At 35.7% G+C, this 21,824-nt stretch overlaps 2 protein-coding genes across 3 annotated transcripts; both read left to right on the top strand.

The window, feature by feature from the left end:
• Window positions 1-808: 808 nt before the first annotated feature.
• Window positions 809-1,285, top strand: LOC149962063 (ankyrin repeat and SOCS box protein 11-like). Its single transcript, XM_090164385.1, has one exon. It carries the CDS (start codon window positions 809-811, stop codon window positions 1,283-1,285), a length of 477 nt encoding a protein of 158 aa, XP_090020511.1.
• Window positions 1,286-4,400: 3,115 nt separating this feature from the next.
• Window positions 4,401-11,266, top strand: LOC149962062 (uncharacterized). 2 transcript variants are annotated; one of them, XM_090178245.1, is made up of 3 exons: window positions 4,401-4,490; window positions 7,726-11,098; window positions 11,172-11,266. In XM_090178245.1, exons 2-3 carry the CDS (start codon window positions 7,750-7,752, stop codon window positions 11,195-11,197), a joined length of 3,375 nt encoding a protein of 1,124 aa, XP_090034371.1. In that variant the 5' UTR covers window positions 4,401-4,490; window positions 7,726-7,749; the 3' UTR covers window positions 11,198-11,266. The 2 variants fall into 2 exon arrangements, with proteins under 2 accessions (XP_090034371.1, XP_090034365.1); XM_090178239.1 differs by having other exon boundaries at window positions 7,726-11,253.
• The last annotated feature ends 10,558 nt before the right edge of the window (window positions 11,267-21,824 follow it).

Genomic DNA, 21,824 nt, shown 5'->3' with positions numbered 1-21,824 from the left:
CGTTTAACTCACACGATAGAAATATCTTTGTATATCAGGTGTAATGACGAAGAGAGATATATAGACTATGGAAAATTTTAGTTTATATTTTTTTTATAATTTTATTTGTTTATATTAATAATTATAATAATAAATAAAAGAAAAAAAGAAAAATGCGTACAACTGAAAAACTTTAATGATCTCCAAAATATCTGGGTAGGGCACTTTCCTCAGATTTCAATTTCATCTCAAAATTCTAGGTAGGGCACTTCAAATTCCAGGTAGGGCACGGCCCGTGTGGCACCCCCCCCCCCTGGTTACGGCCATGCCACGCTCTAGACTAAAGACGCTTTTTTTTTTCGGATAATCTGAAAGATTCATGGCCATCTCTAATAATAAGGGCGTTTCCATAATATAGGTGGCAGTGATAGAGCCGACAGTTGCTTTAAGGAGAGGAGCCTTCTGCTAGGGCGGGCGGAGGATTGGGGGCCACGCCGTGAAATCGTCCCATTATATAGTAATAGTTCTTTTTATAAACTTACGTGGCCTTCTTGTTTAAATGTTGCTCTTACGTCACAGTCTCTTACTTTCACAAGGCTATACAAGCGCGCGCTACAGTCGCGATGAATATAGGTTTTTTTAGCGCGCGTGCAAATCGCTCGTGCAAAATATACTAATAAAGCTGTGTCTTGTGACGTAAGAGCAACATTTTAACAAGTTGGGCAAGACCACTTTTTATTTTATAAAATCAACTATTCGTCCTTAGTATAAATATTTTCATTCTTCGTTATTTATAGCTTGGTAACTAATCTTCGAGTGATTTGGGATCATGAGCCTTAACCAACAAGCCAACTTGAACGCTCAGCTCTGGGAAGCAGCCCAACTGGCGGAGAATGGGTGGGTGGAAAGCCTAATCCGGGCTGGAGCGGACATCAACGCGAAAGATCCCGATTTCAACGAAACCGCCTTCGTCCATGCCTGCAAATCAGGAAGCAAAGAGGTGGTGTCGACGATGCTGCGACACGGCGCTGACATCGAACAAAGGGACGAACACGGTGACACCCAGTTGCATTTCGCCTCTTACATTGGCAACGAAGACATGGCTGAGCATCTGTTGAAGAATGGAGCCAACTACACCGCGAAAAACGCCCAGAAAAGAACCCCGCAGCAATTGGCCTTCTGGTACCGGAACCATGAGGTTGGCGAAGTCATCGATCAGCACAAGTACGGCGGTGGTGCTTCGGGCGGTGGACGTGGAGGTGCTTCGGGCAATGGTCATGGAAGACGAGGTAGACCTCGCTATTAAGGCAGTACCTTAGCAGGGTATGTCGTGGATATTCCTCCGTTTTTTCCTTAACTTACCTTGTTTAGTTTTCAATTTAAAATTACGTTTAGTAAGGTATAAATGTAATTTTGATGCTTTATGTCAGAAGTAAAGGACAAGTGTTCCTCTCTATTAAGACAATTCCTTATCATGATATGATATGTCGTGGACATTGCTTCTTTTTTTCCGGAACTTACTTTTTGTTTTTCATTTAAAGTTATGTTTATACATGTACTGTAATTAAACTTGTTCTTGAATTTAACATGTTACGTTCTTTTCAAATTTGGTTTTTCAAAATGTTTTGGGATAATTTGTATAACGCTAATACTTAATAGTTTTAATAAGTCATTATTGAAAAAAAAAATTTATTTCTATAATTTCTTCATGGTATTTTAATTAAAAGATAATATACATAGATTTAAAATATTTTATAAAGTTAGATTTAAAATATTTTATAAAGTTAGATTTAAAATATTTTATAAAAGTTACAGATTTAAAATATTTTATAAAGTTTGAAAAATGCGAATTTTTATTTAATTGAAATATTTGTGTATTTTTCAATAATTGTAAAATCAAATTTAAATATTTTTCTATAATCATAAGTAACATACTTCCAATAATTAAAACACTTTTTACGCACAATCCTAAGGTTTTAAAGAGTCATTGAAATATCAATCGATAGAAAAAATTCAGATCCTCAATAGCCCAATATTAATTTTGTTATTAGGGGACCCACGAGTAGGTAATTTGCCTATTTCATAATTTAACGTATATTTACCATAGAGTAACCCACTAACATATTGTGGAAGGCCCTATGGAAGCGCATGACGGGCCAAATTGTTTTCGAGGCGTGAATAAATATAGTAATATATATAACACATCGGTGGATTGAGTGTATTTGAATGTCCCTTACATATTGTTTTATAATCAGCTAAGCTTATACCCAATTAGCTTCGCATGGCCGTAATTCGAATTTTCTTACTGGTTGTTTCCCGCCAAACGCCTTCGTAGAGCTCCAACTTGGAGGTCTGCAATTGAACTAAGCAATATGTTTTCGTCGTTCCGCATATATTTAACACTAGGTGGCTTGATTGTGCATTAACGTTGAAAATCAGTATGTCATACTTCTGTAATTATGTTGCTTATGGTAGAATACAATTCAATAAAAATAACATTTAAGTAGAGAAAACCTGTACCAAACAAAAACGTCTGTTTTATCATAAATAGTAGGCCACACTTTGAAACTCTCTGGCGCTCTTTGAACTCATCGTAGAAAAAAAAAAAAAAAACAGACATACTTCTACAACTCCTTAAACTTTTTGCGTAACCCTTTGAAACACCCTGTATATTTAGTGGTTGGTTAAGCCTGAACGAACTATAAATAGTTGGCTTAATTCTATAATTTTATAAATATGTAAGATAAATGGTCTAAAATACATGATAAATATCTTTTATTCGTTATTAATAAAAAAAGTTCTACATATCATAAGCCAAAGTATACCTAATATTTTCGGAGGTGAGCTGAACTCAGTAGCGTAGCCAGGATTTTGTTTCGGGGGGGCACACCATTGAAAAAAAGTAAAAAAATAAAAATATTTGTACGTACGACCATACGTTTCGGGGGGGGGGGCATGTGCCACCTGTGCCCCCCCCTGGCTACGCCACTGGCTGAACTACTACGAATTTACGAAATATTGAAAACCGCGTGTAAGTTACCGTAAGTAAAAAATATTACAAAGGGGGTAAGCCAGATGCCACTAAAAGTATTTTGGAAACCGATGAATATTAGAATACTAGGTTGACAGCCAAAAATACCACAAACTCAATTATTTAAATAATAAAGTAACAATAAGAAAATATTTAGAAGAAAATATATCTCCTTATGAAGTACTAAGAACGTTATAAATAAATGGTTTATTTACCTTTCGAAACTTAGATCTTTAAATTGACAGCTTGCTCTAAAAAGTAGTTACTTGTTATGTTATGCGAGCTAAATTCGTTGAACTCTGGTGTTAGAGGGAGTGAAAAATAGCCATATGAATCAATAACGCTTTCCAAAATTATTTATATAGGTGCCTACATTATATATAAAGAAGGCCTGATCATTTATGAAAATGCAAGTCCAAGGTAAGACAGAGATGGCGATACTTTCGTCATCCGCCAAACAAAAAGCATGGTCAGAGATACAGCTTCTAATCGGGCCGCTCTCCGCCATTCGAATGAGCGTTCTAGTTATTTCTCCGATTTCTATGGCATTGTACATGCATTTTTTCTTCAGAAAAGACAAATTTAGTAAAAGGATTAGCAAATCAAGATCCTGAACTTTAGTATTAATTATGGGGTTCTTTAGTCAATATAAAATATTCAAAGTGTAGGTTACAAATGGTTTAATATGACGGTCATAGGCGAAGTTGGTGTGATCTCAAAATAACGCGATTAATGTTAGGGTTTCCTACGTTTATTTACCAGCTTTCTTAAATGTTCTTGTCGCCTTGTAATTAACCCCTGCGTAACTGTGTTAATAAATAAAGATATATCTATCCAGCTTTCTAGACCCTAACATGTAGTGGTACTTTCACCTTGGATGAATTCATTCATCCAAGCTTTCACGCGTAAAATCATTTTTGAAAACATTTATTTCTTTATTTTTGCCAACATAACAACATAAGCCTTGGTTTTAATTTTGAAAACGTTTACAATTCCCGGAAGTATAGATTTGCGATATTTCGATCCTTTTTACCATCATTGTGCATTAAAATATTTCCCCTAAAAAGTATCATACATTTATACAGCACCGTAACCAGGATTGGATTTCAGGGTGGGCACGCAATGGAAAAAAAATAAATAAATAAAAAATTGTACATACAACCATACGGTTCAGGGTGGGCACGGCCCGACCGCCCCCCCCCTGGTTACGGCCCTGTTTATAGTGTGGTACACATATTATTATGTTTTTTTTTATGTGCAATTGATTATTATTACTTGACTATCTTGTTCTTTACATCACCCGTCACATGACCAATGTTTTGATGGAACGTCCAGCTTACATTTTCTCTCGCTTCTCGGGTTCTTCTCCCGCACGGTTGGCCTCGTCTTCGTGTCGGCCGTGCAAAGGCCTCTTAAATGTTTCTTCAATAAAAGTATTATGTTTCGGTATCAGCGTTAAATCATTGTTAAGTTTAAGTTGGTAAGTTTCATTTTATTTAAATTATACTTTGAAGATTTACATATTAATATTAGAGCACTTTCAACGAGATTTCGGTCGCCTTGTAGTATTACGACGGTGTGATTACACATTTAGTATTCTTATCCAACTTGGGTGTAAATTTGCGTTTGTTGCTGGCAAAGTAACGTTAGGAAATTTATCTGAATTCGTTATATAACGTTTATCGCACGCGGGTTGTTGCTTATTACGTTTTTTGGTCTATTTTTAAACATTGTTGTCTTGTTTTTTGTTCGCGATGCTTGGCTGGACGAGACTAGTAAGCAGACGCTTTCTCAGTTTAGTTCAGTTCGGGGTGAACTGGCTCTGAAGCTTTGAAACCAGGGCGGCTCTCTTAAATTCACGGCAGGAAATATAATTCGCAATCGAAACAAGTCTAGGTGGCGTAGCGCCTATGATTTAGCGTTTGCTACAGACAAATTAAATAAAATTAAATAACTTATCAAAATATAAGCAAGCTATGTAAAAATTTTATTAAATGCAAGTATCATTATTTATAAGTCAAATTTAGGAATAACGATTTGGAAGAACTAAAAGGGGCTGCTTTAGCCGCTACCTATCTAGCTTTCAATGGCGAACCAAAGGGGGCGTAGCGATAGGTTTCGGTCGCGAATAAAGGAAATAAATTATTGTTATGATAAAAAGTGTGTATTTAATTATAGTTAGGGAGAAAGTTGCGATGATCCTTTCTAGTCTTTCCCTGGTAACGTTATGTATCAATTTTAGGGACCCAATGAGATACCAGTCCGTTTTGATAGAATAGACGACAGTGGCGTAGCAAGGGGGGGGGGTGGACTTTATCCCCGGAAATAGGTAGAGGAGAGACTGAAACCTTTGTATATTGAGAGTCAGGGAATTGTAATATGGATATAAAAATTAGGGATAAGTCAGGGAATTTTAAAAATTAGTCTATAAATCAGGGAAATGTCAGGGAATTTAATTTCGTTTGCTAACAGGAAACTTTTACGAACAAGGAGACGACCCGAGGTGTTACACACCGCTTTTGTTCAAACTCGGGGGATTGGTAGACCTTCATGTAACTTGAAAAATCCTAAAGGGAATTTATTCAATGGGTAACGGTTTTGCCATGGCAACGAAAAATATTTTTGACTACATAAAATCGAAATTTTTCCTATATAAGCCATATCGCTTCAATTTCACCCATTTGGTTCAAATTGATCAAAATGTGATCAATTTTGATTTTTTTCGGCAATTTTTAAATTTTTTTTTCTAATTTTGGTATTTTAAAAATTTACAATTTTTTAAAATCTTTCACAGGGTGGGGGGGGGACCCTTGGAATCGGTCCAAATCCCATGTTATTTGCAATGGGAAAATTTCCATTTTATGTTGTCAAAACATTTTTCGTTGCCATAGTAAAACCGTTGCCCATTGAATAAATTCCCTTTAGGATTTTTCAAGTTGCATGAAGGTCTACCAATCCCCCGAGTTTGAACAAAATCTGTGTGTAACACCTCGGGTCGTCTCCTTGTAAGATATAGGTTAAAAAATACCAAAACTTGTCACAAAATTGGTCAGGGAAAATCTCCGGAGATGGTAAGGGAAAACCTGGAAAAGTCAGGGAATTTGATTGTGAAAAAACCGTGGCAACCCTGAATAAATAAATTATTGATTAAAATTACTGTGTGGCTAGGTATGTTTATTGGTTTTGCGTCATTTTGGAAGGCCTTGAAACCGTCACAATAGCGTCAGTCATTATATAACAACAGAGGTACATAATAAATATCCTAAAACAGAAATATCTCTAACCCTTTACGGGATTTTGGCTGATGTTATGAAACACGTACCTTGGCAGGTTCCCGTTGATTTTTCGAAAAACGCTTCGGGAAAACAATAGTACAGAACATTATACATTTTATAGTGGTTCATAGAAAACATATGGTTTTTAAATATCCTTACTTACGAGGAGACTGCCCGAGGTGAAATTGGTGATTATCACCGATTTTGTTGAAACTAAGTGGGTGTGTAGAACTTATGGTAATATGAAATTTCACCAAGGGAAAAGTTGCAATGGGCATTAGTTTTTCCATGGCAACCGAAAATGTTTTTCACAAAAAAGTATGTATATTTTCCCATTGAAAATAACATGGGAATCTGAGCACTTCTAAAATAATGATATTAATTCTAATAAAAATTGTAAATTTTGATCAAATTCAAACAACTTAATTCCATTTTATTAATTTCGATAAAATTAATTTATTATCGTCGATTCGGCTATTAGTTGGCAAATACAACTTTTTTGTCTTCACATTTCGCTTTTCTCAATTTTTACCGATTCTGATCAATTTTTATATATTTTTATCAAATTGACCAAAATTCATCAAAATATCATAAAATTAATTTAATTTGTCAATTTTGATCTATTTTGTTTTTGGTTTTGAAATTTTTCACAGGGGGCACCCTTAGAAGCGCTCAGATTCCCATGTTTTTTTTTTTCAATGATAAAATGTACGTACTATGTTGTCAAAAACATTTTCGGTTGCCATGGCAAAACTAATGCCCATTGAAACTTTTCCTTTGGTGAAATTTCATGTTAACATAAGGTCTACATACCCACCTAGTTTCAACCAAATCGGTGATTATCACCTCGGGTAGTCTCCTTGTTAGTTAAATTTACACATTTTACATAATTAGAGAAAGTTAACGACGTTAAGTGCTAAGTCGTAATACAATGTACACATCCGCGTTTTGGCGGTAAAATTGTGTCCATTGGAAATAGCGTAGAGCCTGCTAAGGTACATTTTTCATTTTTGTGGCCTAAATAGATAACTTCCTATAAGAACATTTAATTTATCTTATTTAACCCGTTGCAATTACGTGTTGGAAATAAAAAATTACCAAGTAAGAAAGTATTTCGAGCAAAATTACGTTAGAAGATTGAACCAAATTCCCTTTGAAAACCATGGGTTTGAAACCTACATTCTCTGTCATTTTAACAGAAATCATCTTATTTTCCAAGTACTATCCTCTGTAAAATCCTTTAGAAAAATCATATCTTTCCTATAAATGTTTTGAGCTTTTCTGTGGTCACCATGGTCTATAACCAATTATAACATGGCCCGTAAAGTAATCTAAATCCAAAGGTTATCGGTTACGTTTAGTCTTCGCTTTTCCGTAGTTTTGCTCGTCACAAACTGACATGAAGCCAGCAGGATTGTACTCAAGTTTTAACTTTTACAGACCAAACAACTTAAAATTGGAAACATGAACGCCGCTCCATTTAACAAAATCCTTTTGAACTCCGAGCTGATACGAGCCTCGGGGTTGGGCGACGATGAACGAGTTCTGGATTTATTACGGAAAGGAGCCCAAGTCAACTCCACCAACGACCTCGAAGAGAATTCTCTGTACTTGGCTTCAATGAACGGCCGACGCAAAGTCTGCGAAATTCTTCTAGACCACAACGCTAAAATTGACGGTAGCGGCTTGTACCATAGGGTGTTTAGTAACCCAGGAAGATTCAACCAAAGCCGGAAGCGACTCAAAGTCACGATTAAGAAATACCACGAACGTCCTTGGGAGGATTCTTCAAGGTCGAATATGAAAATAGAGATTTTCCATCGAAGCCCCCTGGTCATCGCTGCCGAAAAGGGACATGATGAAGTGGTCGAGTTGCTACTGGAACGGGGGGCTAATGTAAGTACTTCCGAGGGGTGTCCTCTGTTCAAAGCATCGAAATTGGGTCATAAGAAGATAGTGGAACTGTTGTTAAAAGCCGGTGCGAACCCAAATCGTAGTGTTTACTGTGAAGAATCTGCCCCTTTACACGCAGCGTCGTTGAATCGCCATGTTGACATTGTGGTCTGTTTACTGAGACATGGCGCCGATGTCAACGTGACTGATCGTTTTAAGGACACTCCATTGCACGCAGTCTGCTCCTCTTCAGTCTCTAATGGTGTCAAAAACGTGCTAACGGTGCTACTACGACACGGTGCCAATGCAGCAGCCCTTAATGTCAAAAATTATACACCTTTTGATGTGGCTAAACGACTGAAAAGACATTCTTTGGCCGATTTTATTCTTAGCTTTCCGTTGCAGTCAACTGAAGTTAGTCCAACAGTTGATGTAGAACTGGAATTAACCGTACCTCGCATGGCGATGCAACCTTCTGTTATACAGGACACGGAAGTTATCGTTAATGCCAGTCTAATAGAAGACGATTTTGTGGAAATTATAGCGGAAATGGTTAGCAAATCAACGCAGACGGAGGGTATTAGTCGTAAGAGGAAAGTGAACCGTGTGACCCAAACGGAGGCGGCTAGTAAGATTGTCATTCCCAAGTCAATTCAAACGGACGTTGGTATTGGTGTAGCGAGCCAAACCGAGTTGCGTTTGAATACAATTGTTAGCAGGGTTAATCAAGATTCGTCTACTCACTCAACTGATTTTGGCGTAGATGACGTTATAGAATTTTTCCAAACATTACAAGATAGTTTGATTTCAAAGGTAGAAATCGATAATGTTAATCATGTGGAAAGGTATGAATTTGAGATTGATAACGCTAATGAAGTTTCAAAATCATCCAACACTGATAATCAAATTTCGTCTAATACCCGTTCGATTAATTCAATTGTACCATCACCTCATGGTGCGAATGAATGTTTTCCGAACGTAACTTATGAAGTTACAAAATCGTCAGATGTCGGTACTGTAATTGAAGAGCAGCTTCCAACATCAACCTCCACGGTTAATCCAGTTTCAAACTTTCCCAATGAAACGACCTTATCTTCAAAATTAATTACAATGACCCCAGCACAAAAACTTAATTCTATAACCTCAGTGCCAAAACGCAGCACAATGAAAACATTTGATTCAACCTCTATTTTGAAACCAATTAATACAACGAGCCCTGTTTCAAAACAAGCTAATAAAGTGAGTCAAACTGTACTGACTCCTCAGATAGCGCGTCGGAATTCAAAACCTCATATAGTCGAATTGCATAAAACTTGGCCAACAACTGATGATTTTATTACAGTTAAAATACCCCATAGAACGTATCTAGTTTCAAAATCTTCTCGTTTAACGAATAAAGGTAAAGAACCAACTCAACCCATTAGTGAAGTTCCGGAAGCGCCTCATGAACATATTGCGCCACCTCACATATTGAATGGAACTCTACCACCACTTCATGCTGGAAATCATAATCTACTGCCACCTCATTGGTTGAAACAAACTATATTGCCTGCTGATAAAGCTATTCAAACTATACTGCCACCTCAAGCAGAGAATCAAACTCTACCTCCACATCAGTTAGAGACTGAAACTTTAGAATTGCCTCATTTAGAGGATCCCACTATATTGCCACTTCATATTAGTCCACCACATCTAGATAGACGTAAAGCTATACTGCCACCTCAAGCAGATAATCAAACTATATTGCCATCTCATATAGCTAATCGAACTCTTACTCCACCACATTCAAAACTTCATATAAGTCTAATGAGTAAACCATTGTCGACACTTCATGAAGCGAATCAAATTTCAACGAGTAAAGATACAAACCCGTCTCAACCTATTACTGAAGTTTCAAAATCGCCTGATATACAAAGTCAAACTGTACCGCCACCTCAAATAGTAAATCAAACTCTACCGTCACTTCATCTAGAGAATCCAGCTTGGCCGTCACCGCATAGAGTAAAGCAAACTTTGGAGGATCAAACTTGGCCGCCACAAATAACAAATCGAACTCTAGTAGATAATCAAACTCTACCGCCACCTCGGCTTGGAAATATAAATCCAAAATCCAGTACAGGTCTAATGAATCAAACGAAACTTGATGAACTTAATCGAATTATTCTACCACGTAGCACGTATCAAGTTCCGAATTACTCTGGGTTAGCGAGTAAAACTTTCGAATCGTCTCCGGCCATTAATCAAGTTTCAAATTCGTTACGTGTAGCGAATCAAATTACCACGCCACCTCGTACTCTGAACAAAGGTGCTAGATCAAATCAAGACGTTATCTCTAATAAAATTCCAGCCATTGAAACGGCCGAAACGGTGTCGCAATCAACAGACTCGGGTAGCCCCGAGCTGTACGTCATCGTTACTATCGAACCTCCTCTGACTAATGTTTCGGCCACCCAAAACTCGCCGTCTACCGAATTAATTACGAACAATGCGAATCAAGCAACGGTATCTCAGTTCGACGAACCGAGGCAGAAGCCGGACCCCTCTTCGTTTGGGTCTCCAAGCTCAGCCGGAAAATCGACAGGCTTCGAGACACACGTCAAGACGACCCAACAGATTCAAGAGCTGAAATATTTGACGTGCAGGTTGTCCACCGTGAAGGCGGAAATCGAGAAGCGAGAATGTGACTTGAAACAGTTGAAAGTGGACCAGCTGAAGGTCAGGAGAATGGTGGAGAGTTTGGAGAAGCTACAGCAGGAGATCCGCCAACCGCGCTACCTGACCGCCGACGATGAAGAAGAGATGATCAAATGGACGGCCAAGAACAAGATCATGACCCGGGATATGGTCAGGGCCGTTGCCAAAGAGGAGCGCTTTGACTTCGAAGTTAAAGTGTTGGAAAGACAAATCCAAGAGTTGAAAAGTGAGAGGGCAACCTTGTGGGGTCATTCCGTTTACTTTTAGACGTAGAACCATTCCCAAATTTTTCCTTGCAGTCAAACAGTTAAATCGAAGCCCTTAATGCGACGCTCAGTGTTCACTTCCAAAATCTCTATTGGAACCTTTATAAAAAATGATCGGTCTATTAGAAGCACAATTTGTTGTAAGTTTTTGTTAAAAATGTATGTTTTAATTTTATAATAAAATGAAAACCATTTTTTAATTTATTTGTACTCGTTCAGCGCCTGTTATTAAATTCCCAGTGAGGGACAGATCACTCCTCTTTCCAGTTCATACTTAATTGGATTTAATCCGATTTAATGCATTAAATAGTGTTAATCGCGATTCAATTTTTAATCCGATTTAATCATGATTTAATCTTTTAATTTTGATTTAATCTTTTTAATCTTGATTTCATTACAAGTCAATATGTTTAAAAACGATATAATCTTTTAATCGTGATTTAATCGACGTAATCGTTATTAAATCGATTTAATAGTGATTTAGTCAGCTTAATCGTGATTTAATCAGCTTAATTGTAATTTTATCAGCTTAATTGTGATTTAATCAGCTTAATCGTGATTTAATCAGCTTAATCGTGATTTAATCAGCTTAATCGTGATTTAATCAGCTTAATCGTGATTTAATCAGCTTAATCGTGATTTAATCAGCTTAATTGTGATTTAATCAGCGTAATAGTGATTTAATCACCTTAATTGTGATTTAATCAGCTTAATCGTGATTTAATCAGCTTAATTGTGATTTAATCAGCGTGATTGTTATTTAATCAGCCTAATTGTGAGTTAATCAGCTTAATCGTGAGTTAATCAGCTTAATCGTGATTTAATCAGCTTAATCGTAATTTAATCAGCTTAATCGTAATTTAATCAGCTTAATCGTGATTTAATCAGCTTAATGGTTATTTAATCAGATTAATTGTGATTTAATCAGCTTAATCGCGATTTAATCAGTTTAATCGTGATTTAATCAGTTTAATCGGGTTTTAATCAGCTTAATTTTGATTTAATCAGCTTAATTGTTAATTAATCAGCTTAATCGTGATTTAATCAGTTTAATTCAAATTTCTTTATTTTTTAGGAATACATAAGTTGTTGGAGGGCCAAGTCTTCAAGCGACTTATAGCCCTACCACTTGCTATTAAAAAACACAAATTTAATCAAGTAAAAATTTTAGCAATACATAAACCAAAAAAAAACACACACTTAAAAAAAACGTGTAATATTCAAACACTATCTAACAATTTCATACAACAGTTAGAAATTATTCATTATTAATTTTTTAAACGCATTAGTGACGGCACCCACTGTTTTTATTCTCTCAATATTGATGTGATACATATTATATAATATTACGCCTTGATAAAAAAATTGAGTCGAGTTTTTTTGCGGTGCGGCATAGTGGCGGTTTTAACAAAATTTTTAACCTAGTAAGGCAGGTTTTAATATTAAATGTAAATAAAGGGATTGACGCGGTAATAATATTTTTATAGATAAATTTTTTACATGAAATTTTATACATTTGTTCAACATTTAAGAGTTTATTTTTTACAAAGAGAGGTTCCGATGGTGCCAGCCAATTTAAATTGTAAATTCCTCCTAAGGCCCTTTTTTGCAAGATTTTTATTCTGATAAATAAAAATTACCCCACACCACAATACCATTGTTCAAATGGGAATAAAAGAAACTGTAGTATAAATTAAATAGTGCGCTTCTTGGGAAAAAATCCCTACATTTCCCAATTATATATGTTGCGGCAGCCAATTTTTTGCATACATAATCGATATGACTGCTCCATGTTAATTGGTCATCGAGCCATACCCCCAGATATTTAAATTTATGGACTCTTATTATTTCAACTCCTTCAATCATTATTTTGCAGTCTGAGTCATTTACTTTTTTATTAACATTCGCAAAGGTCATATACTCTGTCTTAAGTTTATTTAATTTTAGACCATTATTTTCTATCCAGTTTTTTTTTCAATATTTAAAAGCTCGTTCCCTTTGTTTATTAGTGATTTTAACTTCGTCCCTACAAACATTAGTACTGTGTCGTCTGCATAAAGTTTTAGATGTTCCGAAGATAATAGTTTTGTTATATCGTTGATATACAAGTTATATAAAATAGGTGATAAAATTGAGCCCTGTGATTTAATCAGATTAATCGTTATTTAATCAGATTAATCGTTATTTAATCAGCTTAATCGTGATTTAATCAGCTTAATCGTGATTCAATAAGTTCAATCGTGATATAATTGGCTTAATAACTAACTAGATTTAATAGCGATCTAATAAGTTTTAATCGGCTTAATCATTAACTCGATTTAATTTGATTTAATCCTAATTTAATCAATATAATAATCTTATCGATTTCAATTTATTTAATTCCCAATTTAATCAACTGATTTGTTTAAATATTATAGAGTATTGCTAATTTAACTCTAATGAGATACCTGACTGATTTGATTTTTAAGGGGGATCATAATCATATCTAGAGCTATCCAGTTATCATGACAAAGCCCGAATTAGACCTGTGACCTGAGATTTTTTAGGTAACTGGTTACGCCGAATAAGGTGCCTAAAAAACATCAACATTAATAGTCACGAACAGTGATGAATTACGATAATCTTATGGCCTTTAGCAGGAATTGTTGTAGACAAAGACCCGGAAAAATACGGGTTAAGAATCCCTCGTTTCAAATCTCAAAATTGTTTTCCTACTCTACAATAATATATAAAGAATATCTTGCCCAAAGAAATAGACTACTTTTCGTCACCTCATTTCAAAAACATCGTATTCTGGTAAAAACGTTATTGATCTTTCATCATCCGGGCTAGGGTGGTCCTTATTTTATATATTTCTTAAATATTGAAGTCTTACCCTCTAAATTAGTTTCAATGTATATAAACAAACTTCTTGAGAAATTTGGGTTAAATTGAGCAAAATGTAGCTTGAAAATTCCCTATATTTTAGCATTAGAAGAAATTATGATTTTTCATTCTTATAAATATTTTGCGAGAAAGCTATGGGTTAAGGCTACTTTATCTAAAACTGAAAAATTCCAAGAAGTATAATAAATCACTAAATTATCTAGTTTCAAACCGCCTTGTGTAATTTAGTATTATGCCTCACTACATAATTAAAGCCAGTCTATTGGACCCATTATCATACGTAAAAAAAGCAGTTTGAAATTAGTGATATATTAAATTACTTGGAATGTAACAGTTTTAGAGGAAGTAGACACAACCCCTAACTTTCTCGTCAAATATTTATAAGAATGAAAAATCATTATTTCTTCTAATTCTAAAATATATGGAATTTTCAAGGTCATTGAGCTACCTCTATATTTTGCTCAATTTAACCCAAAGAAGTTTGTTTATATACATTGAAAACTAATTTAGAGGGTAAGACTTCAATATTTAGGAAATAAATAAAATAAGGACCACCCTAATCCGGGCAGTACACTTTGGGATAGGAATATAATCGAGGGCTCGGACATTCAAAGAAATCCCGAACACTTTCCAAGAAATCCGAAATCCAGCCTGGATTTCTTCAAATCCGGAGATTTTTAAAAATCTAGAAACCCGGCGAGAAATCCAGAAGTACGACGGGAAATTTAGAAATCCGACGTGAAATCTTGAAATCCAGCGATAAATCCTGCAATCCAACGACAAATATTGAAATGCAGCGTGAAATCCCGTATTTAAAAATCCCGTACACGCACACATGCAAATGCCAATCTCCATTCTTTCTTCACCATTTTAAAACTTCAACTTAATTACTTAATTTCTGAAGTTACTATGTTTTTAAACTCGAGTAACATGTTATACAGCATGTATTAATTAGTAATTAGTAAGGGAAATAATTGGTTCAAACTACCCACCTAACAATAATGTATTTAATTATACTTAGGGTTACAATGTTCAATTCAGAACGAACTAAATTATTTTTAGTTTCTAATTAGTAATTAAATTTAATTAATATTAAAATTATTAACCGATTTGTCAAGAGAAAGAAGCATAAAAATAAAATTATTAAAAATCCGAATTAAATCAAATAATTTGAGTAATGTTATGTAAGTTTCGTCGAATGTGGTCCAAATTCCCTGATGATTAAATAGCAGATTTGGAAAAAAGTAATGATATCGTAAGATATTAAAACCCCCTTACAAACGTTTCTGGCTAATGGCCTGGTTTTAGCATTTGCAGTTCACTGTTCACTTATTATTTGGTCCGCGTGGAACAAAGTTTCATTTATTGAAATGTTCTATGGAGATTTTAGACAGAGGCATACTTATAATTTAAGAGGAACCACCTATGGACTGCATTGCAAAGAGTGATAAATCACGTGAATAAGTAGAATAGTCCTTACTGAAAAAGGATAAAAACGCTAAACCCTAAAACAAAGGACCCCGCACACGGCCTATGGAAAATGCAGGACTCAACGACCAAAACTTTACATTTCGGCCGCTAGAGACCCGCAAAGATAGAGATATATATCAAAATTATGTATTGTTTTTCTATGAGTTAGAACGCGAATTTGAAATCAAAGCTGGTAAAGAAAGGATTTCTAGCGTGTGTTCACTGTGCTTTTCCTTGTTCTAATAGTTGGATCGGTACTTTTCTGACAACCTAAACTTACCCTTACCACCTGACCTGATTGTGTAACATAAACTTCGATTTCTGTTCGCCATTGTTTTAGTTGAACATAGATTAGGTTTGTAAACCAATCCGTTATTAATAATATATAAATAAATAAATTCGTAAATAAAGCAAGCCGGTTTGTTAATCATGTGTCCTAAGCAGGTGTATTAATAGGGCATTTTTACAAGTCGAGAAGGCCGGTCGTACATGCAAATCATGTGTCCTAAGCAGGTATGGTAATAGGTCATTTATACAAGTCGAGAAGGCCGGTCGTACTTCAAATCCGGTTTGTTAATCAGGTCAGGTAGTAAGGTTAGGTTATCAGAAAAGTACCAAGAAAACTATTAGAACAAGGAAAAGCACAGTGATTACACGTAGGGGAACGGGATACGCTATAAAACCTTTCATTGTATACCAGCTTTGATTTGAAATTCGCGTTCTTCATGTAACTCATAGAAAAACAATATTGAATTTTATTTATATCTCTATCTTTGCGGTTCTCTAGACTCTAGCGGTTGAAATGTGGAGTTCTGGTCGTTGAGCCCAGCAACACTGGTTCATGATGTTCGGAAGTACCACATATCAAAATTTCAGAAAAAATTGACCGAAGGCCATTTTCCATAGAGCCGTGTGCGGGGTCCTTTGATGAAATTTTAAATCTTACCGATAGGTCTTCGAGCAAACCTAAAGACGTGAATCGCGGACCAAATAGATCTTCGAGTGAAAAACTAAATAAAATAAAATGAAATAGCTAGAAATTCCCACGGTAGACCGGTTTCGACCTATTAGTCCGTTATTCACGTCGTTTTGTTTACTCGAAGACCTATTTATAAGTTTTTAAATATCTTCAAATTTTGCAGCCAACTTCCAGGGGCTAGTAGACCACACTTCGAAGCTCTCTGGCGTTCTTTTAACTCATCGTAGGAAATTGGGGTAAAACAGGCTTACTTATTAACTCACCCCCTACAATTCCTTAAAATTTTTGCATAACCTTTTGAAACACCCTGTATAATTTATATATTGTATAATACCCCTACATTTTGCATCATTAATCGACGTGATAGCAGGATTGGCACAGTACCTGCAAAACCTGGAGTACAATAGGCACAATGGAAATCGCCAATAAGTAATATTTCTGAGGGCCAAGACCTGCAAGTAACTGTTTATATATTGTTCGTTGAAGTAATGGAAAATTTTCAATTGCACGGTATGCAACAATATTTTCTTTTTAAACAGGTAGCTCTTTTGACATATTAAGACTTGGCAAAGACACGACGTTCTGTTTACATGTGATAAGTTTTTATTGTTTCAACAAGCACTATATTAACCGTAATTTGAAGGTCCTGCCTCTCGGAAATATGAGTTCTTAGCGATTTCCTTGAATATATTTTATTTGAGCGCCTATTGTTAACCAATATTTCATTAATGATTTCCTATTTATCACCTTTCCTAGGTTTTCCCTGACTTATTTTACGCAAATTTATTTAAATTATTCGGAATTATACGCTTGCAAACAAAACTTCCCTGACATTTCGCTGCCTTTTATACTAATTTAAAAAAAAATCTGACTTTTCCTTGATTTTAGACCCGTTTTCAATTGCCTCAGTACCTGCAAAACCTGGAGTTCCTGGAAACGTTAGGGAAACAATATATAAACAGTTACTTGCAGGTCTTGGTTCTCAGAAATATTACTTATTGTCGATTTCCATTTAGTGCCTATTGTAAAATTTTGCAAACAATAAGATATATTATAAATTTAAAGTTTTTCAGTATAAAAATTATGTTCGTTGGTTGATGAAGACGTTGTTGAATGTTTATGTAGAATTATTCGAATAAACAATATAATATTGTTCTTCAAAGTGAATACACGGTTCGTACACGACCTGGAATACCTAGAAAAGTCAGGGAATTTGAAAATGTTTCCAAAGGGTCACGAAAAAGTCAGGGAATTTGAAAATGATTCCCAAAATTCAGGGAAAAGTCAGGGAATTTGAAAATGTTTCCAAAAGGTCACGAAAAAGTCAGGGAATTTGAAAATGATTCCAAAAGGTTACGAAAAAGTCAGAAACATTAATTTATTCTACAAAAATAGTCAGGGAAAATTGGGCAATTTGGTCAGGGAAAACCTGGAAATGTCAGGGAATTTAATTCCGGAAATTTTGTACGAACCTTGGAATAATTTAATATTGACAGATTTGTAATTTGGGGGCGGTACTTACATCCAATCCTATTTCTGTTGGAAAACGTAGCCAAATATGACCAGTCACAAGAGGAAGAGAAGGTTTTACTAAACCCATGAGATACGAGCCCATTTAGGTTGATTCTTAATAGAGTGCTTTCAATTCGAAACTCACGACGTCACCAATGTAATTTGCATATTGATAAAAAACGGTAACTGTCATGGCGGCCACTATTAACACTACAGCAGGGAGGTTACAAGTTTTCAAAATCGTATCAGGCGAAAGCACTCTATAATATTAAAGGGACACAACGGCTTTTGAATTTAACACATTTCACGCGCTTATTTCCTGAATATGATTGGTCGTATGCGCTACCACGTGGTGAATCCGGTCCGAATTTTTTCAAACGCCGGTCATTCTTTCCAAACGCCGGTGTGGCCCTTTAACATACAAATTCAATTTACGACTTGTTGTAATGTGTAGTGAAATATCTTCCAAATATTCTGAACATCGTTTTGAGTAGTGTTACGCGATGAAGTAACCCTAATGAAAAGCGTTCGTTTAGTGACGTTTTCTTCCTGCTCGTTTTAGCGTACGGGTTAAATCCGTCCATTACATCTACACGACGGGGCATTGCGTGACTGTTAAGAAAGGGCTTTTAAAACGCAAACTAGTCGCGAGTACGGGTCAACCAGCGCTCGTATTGATTTACGCCTGTTATTTTCTCGTTCGGTCTGTCGCGAATTTGTTGTTTTTAAACCGTAGAGGGGTTTGGGATATCGTCCGAAGCAAAAATACGAGAAAGTTAAGCCTCGGCTGTCTTTAGAAATCGTCGACGACGCAATCTAGAGTTTTTTCGCGGTTGAGACCGAGCTTTGAACGGAAGCGGGCCTTGGTGGTCAAATTAGCCCTGACGATTCGGCTCGGTTACCGTGTAGACGCGTTTCTCCGCTGGACCTTAGTTGAGTAGCTAAGCTCGTTACTGAGAAAGTATGTGACGTACGATCAATATAAAAAATGAATGCTGGCCTGGGTTAAAGTTGAGAGTTCCACAGGTAATCTGTTGCGTTTTTTTTTGCGTTTTTGCAGAAGTGCGGGGTTGGTTTGGGTTTAAATTTCGTGTGGCACGTGATTCATATTGTTGTTATTTGATTGCTATTTCGCGGTTGATTTTGTTTTGTTAGTAGGGTATGATGATATTGTGTTTAGTGTTTAAGCCTTTGCTTCGTATTTGGCCTTGACAGACTTAAAGTATATCGCATACGTTTCCTTAGATACATCTAGTTTTACATCAAAAATATAAGGTGTTTTTGTTTCATGATATAGCAGGCTTTAGTAAGACGTTGAACCTCTAGAACAAGTTTATAAAAATAGCTTGAAGGTCACAAAGACAGTTGATAATTCAGTGAGAGGTTGGCCATTGACTGCGATCAGTGTACGCTTTGGCTACAATGATTACGGTAATGGCACTGTAATCACCGCAATCACCTTATAAGCGCAGTAATCCGCGTTAAACTTGTGAAATTTGAACGTGGCTATGTCCCTTTAAGCCCTACACGTATTTGGATTTTAAAATGAGATAATCTTTTTAATAACTTTTATATAATTAGAGAGATGAAAAAAAAATGTAACTAGCGCCAATACCCCTAGTTTCTGTTAAACCTGATGCCAGAAATGTCAAATTCGTTGAGCAACGATAATTATGTTCACAGTCGATTTAAAAAGTAAATATACTTTGTTTATTACATAACCGTTTCTTTGCATTTTAATATATAACTTTAAACCATGAATATTGGCTATTAATTAAAACTGTAGTTAAATTCAAATAAACTTTACCAGTTACCCTAGCGTATAATCAATCCAACATTAATATGGAACTTAAAACTGCCATTAAAATATTGAAAGCGATGAAATTTTTTCCAAATTTTGCATTATATTACATGGTTCATAATTAAAATTAATTTGTTATAATATATGTAGTAGTACCGCGATTACGTGGTACTATTCTTCTCGAAGTGTTATATGGAAATTACAAGATGTCATGCCGAATAGAGAAAAAGTAGTACCACATAACCGCAGTATGATTCAAGTTGAAATGGCCAATAAAAAGAGGGTTTCTCAAGTACCGAACTTTTTCCCCCTTCTGTTTGGTCGGCCGAAATTATTCGACCCACAACTAATTAAAACTACATCATTTAACATACGCCATATCCGCCCAGTGGCGTAAATAGCACCCCCGCAGACCCCGCTCCGCGGTGGGGCCCCCAAACGTTTATGATTAAAATCGGTGCTATTTAAAAGGGGCCCGTGTCATTTTTCGCGGGGGGGGGCGGAGTTCCTAGTATTCCCCAAATATTTCCAACCCCGTTTTCCCCGTGTTTCCCTACTCCTAGCGCTACGTACGCATAGCGGACGGGTTTTGAATTACTGTACGCAGTGTGAGGCAGAAATGATTAAAAAAAAACGCCATCTAGTGGTCGTTTGGAGAAGTTAGGTATTTACGTCTATCATAACTAGCGAAGGGTGGCGCGACTGCGTTACTGTAAGATTAATTATAAATTAAAAAACTGGTAATACTTGATCGGCAAGTTTTTTTAATGTAAATTATAACATTTTGGGCAATAGGCCTTTCCATAAAATATTTCTACCTGCTTCCACTGGTTTTTTTTCTACGTTACCCACCACCAATTTCGCTAAAACTAAACAAAAATTTGGCTGATTTAGCATTTTCCGGTAAGATTTCCCTAAACATTTTACACGGGTTAGGCTTAGTGTCTTCGGAATTCAAACTGATTTTAATATATTTTCGATACTAATTAAGGGAATTATTATTGCAATACTCATATCAACTCTGTGAAAGTATTGTTAGTACTTAGATATTAATTAGCTAGTATTTTATGATAAACGACAATCTTTACCTGATACACTACTGTGGCTGTCAATGAAATGTTAAGCCATAGTTCACAAGGCTATAAATTGTTAAAAATAATCGAAACCGTTCTAAATTTTTTATTATTTTAAATATTCAAATCCTCTCCTTTTATGACCAGTTAAGTAAACGAAATACTTTTATACTTTAAAGCAAGTGGTGGCTCTATCATTGCCACCTGGATTATGAAAAGGCCCTTGTTATTAGAGATGGCCATGAATCAATCCGATTCTTCGAAAAAACCGATATAACTGGAGACCGTGGTGCCATCTATTAATGGCAAAGGAAGCTAATATTTAAAATAGCCAAATGATACCGTCGTCAGTAAGCCATTGTAGAGTATTATACTTAGACCTATTATACTCTATTAAGAGGACTTTACCTAAACTATATATCCGATATAAATTATATTGTTTAAAATTACTGTAATTTTGTTATTGATCAATTTACAAACGAGCCAATCAACGCGAGGGGTACCTATAAGTACCCGCCTTTTGGGTCAAAATGTAGCTTAACTATCTTGTTTTTATTTCGACGCTAGCGACACTTGCTTTAAACATTTGCCCAAACAAATTTAACAATATCACTTGGATTAATTTTAATCCGCCGTGTTTTGTAAACATTTACACTCGGTAGCAGACGACATACCGAGCTCAAGAGTTGAGCGAGGGTAAAAACAAGGACGTTGATCTAAATCATCCTTGTAAAAACAGTTTTCCTTTACACTCTTAGGTTAGAGTTGGTTAAGTTTACTATTTCAGTTTTGGTTCAGTTACTTTTCTTGACTAGGTGAAGATAAAAATATAATTCATGCTCATTCCAAAAGCCAATTTATATAGCAGCGTTCGGTCGAATGGGACACATAAAAGCGTTCGGTCGAATGGGACAAATAAAAACCGCACGTTTCGGCGGAATTCGGTCGAATGGGACACCTCAAAA

The sequence above is a fragment of the Leiobunum rupestre genome, chromosome 1, assembly GCF_980474605.1.
Source record: "Leiobunum rupestre chromosome 1, qqLeiRupe1.1.hap1, whole genome shotgun sequence".
Lineage (NCBI taxonomy): Eukaryota > Metazoa > Arthropoda > Arachnida > Opiliones > Sclerosomatidae > Leiobunum > Leiobunum rupestre.
Note: the sequence above shows the minus strand (reverse complement) of the source record. Positions and strands in the feature narration are given on the sequence as shown.